Source organism: Zeus faber, assembly GCF_960531495.2.
Source record: "Zeus faber genome assembly, chromosome: 19".
NCBI lineage: Eukaryota > Metazoa > Chordata > Actinopteri > Zeiformes > Zeidae > Zeus > Zeus faber.
Window position 1 is genome coordinate 4,424,689 of NC_137206.1, and position 10,000 is coordinate 4,434,688.

At 47.3% G+C, this 10,000-nt stretch overlaps 1 protein-coding gene across 5 annotated transcripts in view; it reads left to right on the forward strand.

Annotated features, from left to right (window-relative positions):
- kiaa1217 (KIAA1217 ortholog) overlaps nucleotides 1–10,000 on the forward strand; it is a 73,067-nt gene that overhangs the window by 19,484 nt on the left and 43,583 nt on the right. For 4 of the 5 annotated variants that reach the window (XM_080020033.1, XM_080020030.1, XM_080020034.1 and 1 more), the window contains exon 2: nucleotides 2,595–2,884. In XM_080020033.1, the coding sequence (XP_079876159.1) occupies nucleotides 2,771–2,884 (114 nt within the window). In that variant the 5' untranslated portion in view covers nucleotides 2,595–2,770. Of the gene's footprint in view, nucleotides 1–2,594; nucleotides 2,885–4,392; nucleotides 4,470–10,000 lie in introns of those variants that run through there. The other variant, XM_080020032.1, reaches the window with a different exon arrangement.

The following is a 10,000-nucleotide window of genomic DNA, read 5'->3' on the forward strand; positions in this document are numbered from 1 at the left end:
TATACAGTATATACTGTATATATCTCCATTGAGTTCAAAGATCTTCAAGTCCCCGGATGGATAGTTTGAGACATTTTTGGGAAATGTTATATGGGTTATATATAATATATATGATTCCATGTCTTGTGGGTTATTTAAGGGGGATACGATGCTCCTTTCCACCAAGTTAATATATGTCTCTGAGGTCCCCAAAACTGAAAATACCACTCCACTACGTACTGGAGTCATTGTAACCTCTAAACCATAGTGTTCCACTTGGGTTTAAATGTAAATGAGCAGCCGGGCCCTGTGTCCTCTCAGCCAATGGGCTTTGAGCTTTAGTCCGTCAACTTCCACTCATTTCACCTCATCACTTCACAAAATGTGTTTCTGAACAAATCTGAGGCGAGAAATAATCCACCAGGCTTGAGAATCTTCATCATATCACATCTACAGCTTTTGTTCTAACTGTTCATTCAACTACGGAAACGTGGCTAAATAAAACAAAACAAATAATATAAATACATCCAGGGTTTTGTTTGGAGAAACGCAGAGTGGATCACTGGAGGTTCTGTCCTCTGGAGGTTCTGTTCTCTGGAGGTTTTGTCCTCTGGAGGTTCTGTCTCTGGAGGTTTTGTCCTCTGGAAGTTCTGTCTCTGGAAGTTCTGTCTCTGGAGGTTCTGTCTCTGGAGGTTTTGTCCTCTGGAGGTTCTGTCTCTGGAGGTTCTGTCCTCTGGAGGTTCTGTCTCTGGAGGTTTTGTCCTCTGGAGGTTCTGTCTCTGGAGGTTCTGTCTCTGGAGGTTTTGTCCTCTGGAAGTTTTGTCTCTGGAAGTTCTGTCTCTGGAGGTTCTGTCTCTGGAGGTTTTGTCCTCTGGTGGTTCTGTCTCTGGAGGTTTTGTCCTCTGGAGGTTCTGTCTCTGGAGGTTCTGTCTCTGGAGGTTCTGTCTCTGTTTTAATTCTCTAACAAAACAATATCAATGTACTTTCCTCAGCATCGTCACGCAGGTTGTTCCTTGCAACAGCTTCAAAAACAAGGTTCAAGTCTCACCAGTGAGGATCAGGCCTGGTGACATCATCCAGATCTTAAGATTTCATACTGTGAGGGGCAGGAAATAAAAATTGGATTATTGCTGAGATGCACAAGTCAAGATTCATATCATTTTTATTTGAAATGGGATGTACGATTAAATACACTTTGAGGGGATGATGATGTGGGAAAATTCCCAAACGTATAAATACTGCATTATAAGTCTGTCATTTTTTGGAGGACTAGGACCCGCGGGATGATGCTGACAAAGTACATTTCCATTGTTTTGTTAGAGAACTAAAAATGTGTAGAAAAGGACATTTTCAAAAATATGAAAACACTCCGCTCTGGTTGAAGACCAAGTACATGGACTGTAACCTGGCAGACTTCAGGCCAGATCACAACCACACCAGGGAGCCAGTGTGTGATGAAGAGACACATTAGCAGAAGCTCTCTGGAGGTTCTCGCTCAGGAGGTTCTGTCTCTGGAGGTTCTGTCTCTGGGGGTTCTGTTCTGGAGGTTCTGTCTCTGGGGGTTCTGTTCTGGAGGTTCTGTGGAGGCTCCAAAGCTCTTGGTGCAGTCGTAGTAGTTTAAATTCCAAGCAGCATGTGTGAAAACACAATGTATCACTACATATTTAATAATGTTAATAATAAAAATAATAATAATAATAATAATAATAATAATAATAATAATAATAATAACAATGTTTATTAATATTGTTCTGGGATGTTTATTCCAGCAGACACTCTGCAGGAAATACAGATATTGTCCTGAAATTCAATGTTCTCTCAGCTGCTTTGCTGGTATCATGGTCTGGATCCTGGTGAAGCTCAATCTGTGTTTAGATAGAATGTTTAGCTAGACTGATCATTTATTTTGCACAGGTACCATGAAAGTCAATGTACTTTGGAAGTACTATGGACGTCCATGTACTTTGGAAGTACTATGGAACAGCTTTAGTACTTTAGTGGGTCATGGTGAAGAATTTTAAGGGTCATTCCTGTGTTTTTCTCAGCTTATTGTCACTATTTAAATGGCATGCTAATGAAACCTGCTTTCCACGACAATAGGTGTTGAGCAGGGAGCCGCAGGTTGACACGTCGCATGCAAACACGAAGCCTTTGGTAAACACAGGAGTTCTGCGAGAGATTCTGCTGCTTTTATGCCTCACACTCTGGGGATCCATAGACGTCTGCAGATACTAGGAACGTGTGGTGCTGAGGATCGCTGCAAACCTGACAGACATTCAGCACAAAAACGCTTAACTTTCTAGAAGAAAAACAAGTGCCAAAACTAAAGAACAAAGATTGCAAAACATATAAAAAATATAGAGAATACACAGAGTCTATATTATATTATAGTATATCTCCCTAAATGGGTGTATATTACTCAATGATTGGTGTCTAGGATGTTATTGTGTCTGTATATTGTATAGTATAGTATAGTATACTATATATACTGTGTGTACTATACATACTGTGTGTAGTATACACACTGTGTGTACTATACATGCTGTGTGTAGTATACATACTGTAAGTACTCGCTGTAGCATCAAACTAAAGTTCTGCTTGGTTCTCCTCTGCAGAACAACCAAGGTCCAATCTGAAGGTCACGTCCCCCGAGGACGTGCAGCCCCCCCCCGGACGCAGACAGCCGTCCCCCAATGGGACGCCCCGGTCCCGAGGGGACCTCCGCACCGGACGATCGGCCCCTCGCAGGCACACAGTAGGGGGCCCGCGGGGCCCCAGGGAGGTCTTGGCCATGCAGCCCTGTGACATGGACAAGAAGAGGGAAGCCTTTCTGGAACATCTCAAGCACAAGTACCCTCACCACGCTTCGGCCATCATGGGCCACCAGGAGAGACTGAGGGAGCAGGTCTGTCTGCCTGTCCGTCTGTCTGTCTGTCTGTCTGTCTGTCTGTCTGTCTGTCTGTCTGTCTGTCTGTCTGTCTGTCTGTCTCGCTGTCTGTCGGTCTCTCTGTCGGCCTGTCTGTCTGTCTGTCTGTCCGCCTACAGGTTCACAGTTCAATTCCTCTGTACCTGCATTATTGTTGTACTTTATTATCATATTTCTATCAGAATACTATATTTGTGTATATTGTATATGTATATATTTATATATGTATAGGTATAGGAATAGGTATTGGTACAGTATATGGATATGGATGATGGATATAGATATGGATATCGATATGGATATGATTTAGATATGGATATGGATATGGATATAATTTAGATATGGATATGGATAGAGATATAAATATAGATATGGATATGGATATGATTTAGATATGGATATGGATAGAGATATAAATATAGATATGGATATGGATATAATTTAGATATGGATATGGATAGAGATATAAATATAGATATGGATATGGATATAATTTAGATATGGATATGGATAGAGATATAAATATAGATATGGATATGGATATAGATATATATATGGATGTTGGATTGCATTGACTATAGATTGATCTGAATCACCAGCAAACTGAAGCGTCTCCATTGGGACGTGGTCCTGGTGGTCAGATGGGACCTGAGCTCAGTGTGCGGAGACGCTTCCTGTGATTATCTCCTTTGTTCCCTCGACGTGTCGTTGTTTATTGCTCAAAAGGGAATTGGCCGCTCGCTGCATCTGCAGCGTAACAGCCAAAACGTTGCTGAAACTTCTGTTTAACCAGAAAGGGGAGTTGGCTCGGACACTAGTTTAACGAGAGGTTGCGGCTCTGGTTTGGAGGATTCTGATTGGTCTGGAGCAACGTCTCAGTGTGTTTCTGTGCAGGAGCTGGACAGTGCGCGGTGAGGTCTCAACTGCTTTTTTTTTTTTACTGAATGTTTACCTATTTCCACAGTGTACTGACCACAAATAGCTACGCTGCTTGAGCTTGTTCCCTGCGGCTGTTTTTCACTTCTTGCACGGTGGCAGACCCCCCCATCAACGATTAAAACAACATATAGAGGAGCACATGCACAACACAAATATTTCTTATAAAGGGCCAACTGCAAAAAGTGTAAAATATGGGATTTCTTTTTTACATATTAATCTTACGGATTACCACTTTAACTGTGCATCCGTAAATCCTGCAAAGAAAAAGAAATTCTCTCATTTTTCGGTTTGTTTCCGTGAATACTGCCCCATAAAGAAGCCTTTATTTTTAAGGAAGATTATTATTTCCATAAAGTGTGTGAATGGAGTCACTCAGGTGGGAAGGTGCGTTGGAGCTGCCGGTCCGACAGGTAAGTTGAGCTGTCGGAGGGGGGCGGAGTCAGGGGTTGCCATGGGGACCCCTGATGTCACCGCTGGAGGCTCAGCTTACAAGCGGAGCAGCAGCCTGGTGGCTTCAGTCTCCACCCTGCAGCATGGAGCTCTGCAGGGGAATGCAGGACGCGAGCCGCGCGTAAAACTGGAGTAAAGTCACCGTTTCGAGGGTTACCGCGCGTCTGGTCCCAAGGTATAGTGCCGCAGCTTTGACCACCTCATTCCGCACACACGCACGCACACGCACACACACACACACACACACACACACACACACACACACACACACACACACACACACACACACACACACACACACCGAGTCGCGTCTCTGCGGCGTGCGTCGCTTTTGCGCCTTTTCAGTTGATTCGGTCGCGTCGATATGAAGTTAATGGAGAGAAGAAACTGGAATAAAGTGCTGATATGGAGGTTTTTTCTGCGCCCCTGCAAGTGGCGCGACATGCGTCGGTTGAGCGTGTTTAATAAATGTGTTTTAGGGTCCAGAATGTTTAAAACTGTGATGGTCACAGGGAGGGTAGAGTGCGAGACTGCAAGCTGCAGGTCTTTCCTTTATTGTTATTATTTTTACTTTATTATTATTACTCGATTATAGTAATTATTACTATTATTATTATTATTATTATTATTATTATTATTATTATTATTTTTATTATTATTATTATTATTATTATTATTATTATTATTATTAATAGTAATAATTTATTATTAATAATAATTTATTAGTATTTTTATTACTTTATTATTTTTATTACCTTATTATTAATATGACCTAATTATTATTACTTTATTATAAATATTTATTATTATTGTTGTTATTAATCATTTATTATTATTATTACTTCATTATTATTATTATTACTAATAAGAATTTATTATTATTATTACTTCATTATTATTACTTTATTATTATTGCTACTAATAGGAATTTATTATTATTATTATTGTAATCATTATTATTATTTTATTATCATTATTGCGATTACTTTATTATAATTATTTTATTTATTTATTATTATTATTATTATTATAACTTTATTATTATTAAATGACTCTACAGGAAACAGAGCTGTGTTTTACATGTTTTTAGGTTTATTGCATGGACAGAGGTTTGCAGAGCGGTTGCTTCTATTCTAGAGTCTGAGGTTCTTTGAGGCTTGTTGTTGCATTCCTCTGCAGCTTTACACAGATTACAGAGTCTCTGCGAGCAGAGCGACGTGCATGTGTTCTGCCTGTTTTCTCGCTTCTTTCCTGCAGCTTGAAGTGAGAACAAACTCTGCGTCTGCATGCTAACTGTGTTAGCGCAGTGCATGGCCACAGAGGGGTTCAGCTAGCCTAGCTCCAGGGAAACGGTTACCACCCCCTCCAGCCAAAAGTCAAAGTTTTAAAAAGTTTTGTTTTAAATGCAGCTGCATTGGAAACATGCACTTTGGATACAACTATAAAACTACTGTGGAGCAGTGTTTTACACACTCACGTTTCTGGAGTTTTGTCTTAATCTGCAAGATGTCAATTCAGTGTTAATAGAATTAAATCATGTTTCATGGCCTGTTTCTCATATACAGTAGAAGATAAAGATAAAGATCATTTATTCTCATATAATAGTTGTATTGTACTGTTGTGGTGGTGGTAGCAACGTCGCTGTGCTGTCGTTATATCATCAGAAGTCGAAGAAGTTGTTTTACAGGTATTACTATCAATCTTACCTGCTGCAGATAGTTCTTCTCACGGTGTCTCTGTGTTTACCTGCGTGCTGCTGCAGGGGCGTGGCTGCTCCTATTCAGCTGCTTCAAAAGACTCATTGTCGTGGAGACCTTTCTCTGCTCTGTTGACGGTAAACGGGAGGGAAGCGCCTCGGAAGGCTCTTTTTCCACTGCTCGGGTGGAGCTTTCCAGTTCCGAGGGACGGCGCGGGAAGTTCCTCAAAACGAAACAGAAACATAACAGATCCCCGCCGCTCCGCTCGGGTTCCCCCCGGGAAGGTGTCCGGGCGGAGACACTTTGCGCTGCGTCTTGTTGGGAAGGCGAAGCGCCACTTCGGCACGTCCCCCCGGTCCCCCGTGACCCCTGAGCCGACGTGCGCTGATGGGAATCGGGTCGGAACAGGAAGAAAAGCAGGCGGTTAACAGCAGATTCGCGGACGTAGCAAACTTCCTGCGGGTGAAGCGGCGCCGCCTCCTTCCTGCGGGTGGAGCAGCGCCGCCTCCGACCTGCGGGTGAAGCAGCGCCGCCTCCTTCCTGCGGGTGAAGCAGAGCCGCCTCCTTCCTGCGGGTGAAGCAGCACCGCCTCCATCCTGCGGGTGAAGCAGCGCCGTCTCCTTCCTCTGGGTGAAGCAGCGCCGCCTCCATCCTGTGGGTGAAGCAGTGCCATCTCCTTCCTGCCGTTGAAGCAGCACCGTCTCCTTCCTGCGGGTCTAAGCAGCGCCGTCTTCTTCCCGAGAGTGGAGCAGCGCCATCTTCTTCCTGCGGGTCTAAACAGCGCCGTCTCCTTCCTGCGGGTGAAGCAGCGCCGCCTCCTTCCTGCGGGTGAAGCAGCGCCGTCTCCTTCCTCTGGGTGAAGCGGCGCCGCCTCCATCCTGCCGCCTGCACAATCCGCAACAGAGTAATGCATCATAATTCACATCCCGCATCACACCCATCCAATTTGTGTGGTTGGACTCGGCCGGTTGGTGCTCGGCCGGGTGGTGCAACCCTCACCCGACCGCTAGTTGCCAGACTGAGAAAATGGAATTTGAATCATTTTATAATTAAATGATAAGGATCCTATATGCTTTATAATTCTAATCCATATTTCCACTAAATCAATGCTCCAGGAAAACAAACTTTCATTGGTGGTTTCTACTGTTCTTATGGGTGGATGGGATGGTTGCCAATGGCCCAAATTTGGTTGCCCGGGGCAACTGGGCAACTGTTATTGTCAAGCCTTGCGTTATGTCCTAATGAGCCCAAACTGACGGTAGCAGAACTGGATCAGATCAATAATCAGGAGCCGAGGTGCATTTGCAGCACCTAGCCTGACGGAGTTCGGGTGCTGACGGAGCGGCAGGTTTCAGGTCAGCTGGTGGAGGTTCCCACGGAGGAAGAGGAGGATGGAGAGCCTCTGTCTGAGTGGAAAGTCGCCGGTTTCATTTCCTCTTCCTCCTACTTCTCGGGAACCAATCAGCTCCCAGAGGCCTCCCCCTCCACCCCTCCACCCCCTCCGCCCACCCCTCCCCTCCACCACCGACACACTCCACTGATCACACACACTGCCCCCCCACTGTGTGTGTGTGATGAGCTGTGTCATTGTCTCCGGTTGTTTCAGTGGAAGAGATTAGAGCGGCCATGTTGGGGCAGCTGTCTGTGGCTGTGTGCAGACAGACAGACGGACAGACACAGACAGACAGGCAGACAGACAGACAGATAGGGGAGGGTTTAATGACCTCCAAACAGTCAGTAACCCTGACACTACACCGTCATCTCCTTAACCCTGACACTACACCGTCAGCTCCACTTGCTGCTAGCCCCTACCTCTGCATGCTGTCATACAAGAGGGTCCAGATCTCCCAGAATGCACAGCGCTGCAGCTGGGATTCCCTTCAATGAAGTGTAAAGAGTTTGTGCAGAAGCTTTTTGAATTAGTATTTTTACCCAGCGACAGCTTCCTGAGCAACCCAGCCCCTCCCACCTCGGAAACACCTCCGTAGACTGTCTGCCTGCCTGTCTGTCTCCGTCTGTCTCTCTGTCTGTCTTCCTGCCTGCATGAGCGTCTGTCTGTCTTGTTTGAATGTTTTGGTGGTTCTTCTGTGTCTTGTGTTCCTCCGCCTCCACCTCCACCTCCTCTGGCTCTGACCGCCCGGGCCCCACGCAGGGGGGGTCCCCGGCCGTCCAGCCCCGGCGGGGTTCACGGGGACGCGGCGATGCGGCGTTGCCATGTTGCGCGCACAAAGGAATGTTTATCCAGCGCCGGTGTTCCCACAAAGCGGCTCTTTGTCGAACCCTCCGCGGCACCTCCACACACCCGGGTTCTGTGGAGCTCCGCACCCAAACATCTGCTTGTGATCAGACGGAGCGCCGGGGATCCAGAGCTCCGTCGGCCCAGGGCGCCGGGGGCCGCGGGGCCCCGGGGGCAAATGCTCCGCTTGACGAGGGGCGTGCGCTGACCTGCCGGCCCCGGGCGGTGGGGGTTGGATTGGGTTTGGGTTTGGAGGTGGTGGTCGGGGCTTTTGTCTGTGAGGTTGGGTTGTGGTTTTGAGGGGCTGGATTGGTTTTAGTGTGGGGGCTGGTTAGGGGTTTTGGGGATTAGTTCTAGGTACGGATTATCTTTCGGATTGGAGGTGTCGGGTATGGGTTTGGGGGTTAGGTTGGTTTCGGGTGGTGTGGTTGGATGTTTAAGTTGTAGGTTTGGAGGGGTTGGTTTGGGGGTCTGGTGGGCCGGGCTGTGTGTTTGAGGGGGTTGGTTGTAGGTTTGGGATGTAGGGATGCAGCACACCAACCGGGGGAACAAGCACCCCTGGGAGTGGTGCCGTGGCTGGGTGTAATCCTCAGGCTGGCTGGGGGCGTCCGGGGGGTTAAGCCCCTGATCAGGCTGATAACCAGCCAGACAGACAGAACTCCACACACTGTCTCGCACACAAAGCGGAGCAGCTAATCAGGTCTGAGCTGCTTTCTGTTCTTCAGCGTGACAAAGCGGCATTAGGGCAGCTTAGAGCAACAACACCATCATGTCGTAGATCTGCTGCTTCCTCCGTCAGATCTGCTGCTTCCTGTGTCAGAATCTGCTGCTTCCTCCCTCGGGTCTGCTGCTTCCTCCGTCAGATCTTCTTCCTCCTCTGTCAGATCTTCTTCCTCCTCCGCCAGATCTGCTGCTTCCTCTGTCAGATCTGCTGCTTTCTCCGTCAGATCTGTTGCTTCCTCCGTCAGATCGGCTGCTTCCTCCGTCAGAGCTGCTGCTTCCTCCGTCAGATCTGCTGCTTCCTCCGTCAGGTCTGCTGCTTCCTCCGTCAGGTCTGCTGCTTCCTCTGTCAGATCTTCTTCCTCCTCCGTCAGATCGGCTGCTTTACCTGTCAGATCGGCTGCTTCCTCCGTCAGATCTGCTGTTTCCTCCGTCAGATCGGCTGCTTCCTCCGTCAGCTCTGCTGCTTCCTCCATCAGATCTGCTGCTTCCTCCGTCATATCTGCCCCTTCCTCCGTCGGATTGCAGCTTCAGCTTGTGGGGTGTTCAGAGGACCCTCGTTATTGGAGACGCTCAGTCACGTGACGCGGCTGGAAGGTGAAGCCGAGTCCTCCACCTTGAGCGCCGACATTCCAGGGCGTCCACACAGCTTCCTTGCGGCTGGAGGAGTCCCTCCAGGGGAGCTCCGTCGGTGCCCTCCGCCCGAGCCGCTTCCTTCGCCCTCCGGGTGGAGAGGTTTTGTCGCGACGGTGAAGTAATTGTGTTGCACTCTGGCAGCGTTTCACGAGCGTAGTGGAGATATTGAAGGCGGCGGCGAGCTCGCGAGAGAAACACCCAACCTGTTTGTTTCACAGTACGAGTACCGAGTACTGAGTACTCACCCATGGGTCGCTAGTGATACCGAATACCAGTATGAATAATAACTGACTAACAGTAACAGTGAGGTCCCTCGTTTTGGAGACAGTGGGTCACTGAGTAAAAAAATGAAACATGAACCACCGCGTCGCTACACAAGTACGGCGTCAGTCTCACGTCGACATGTTTGCACCTTCC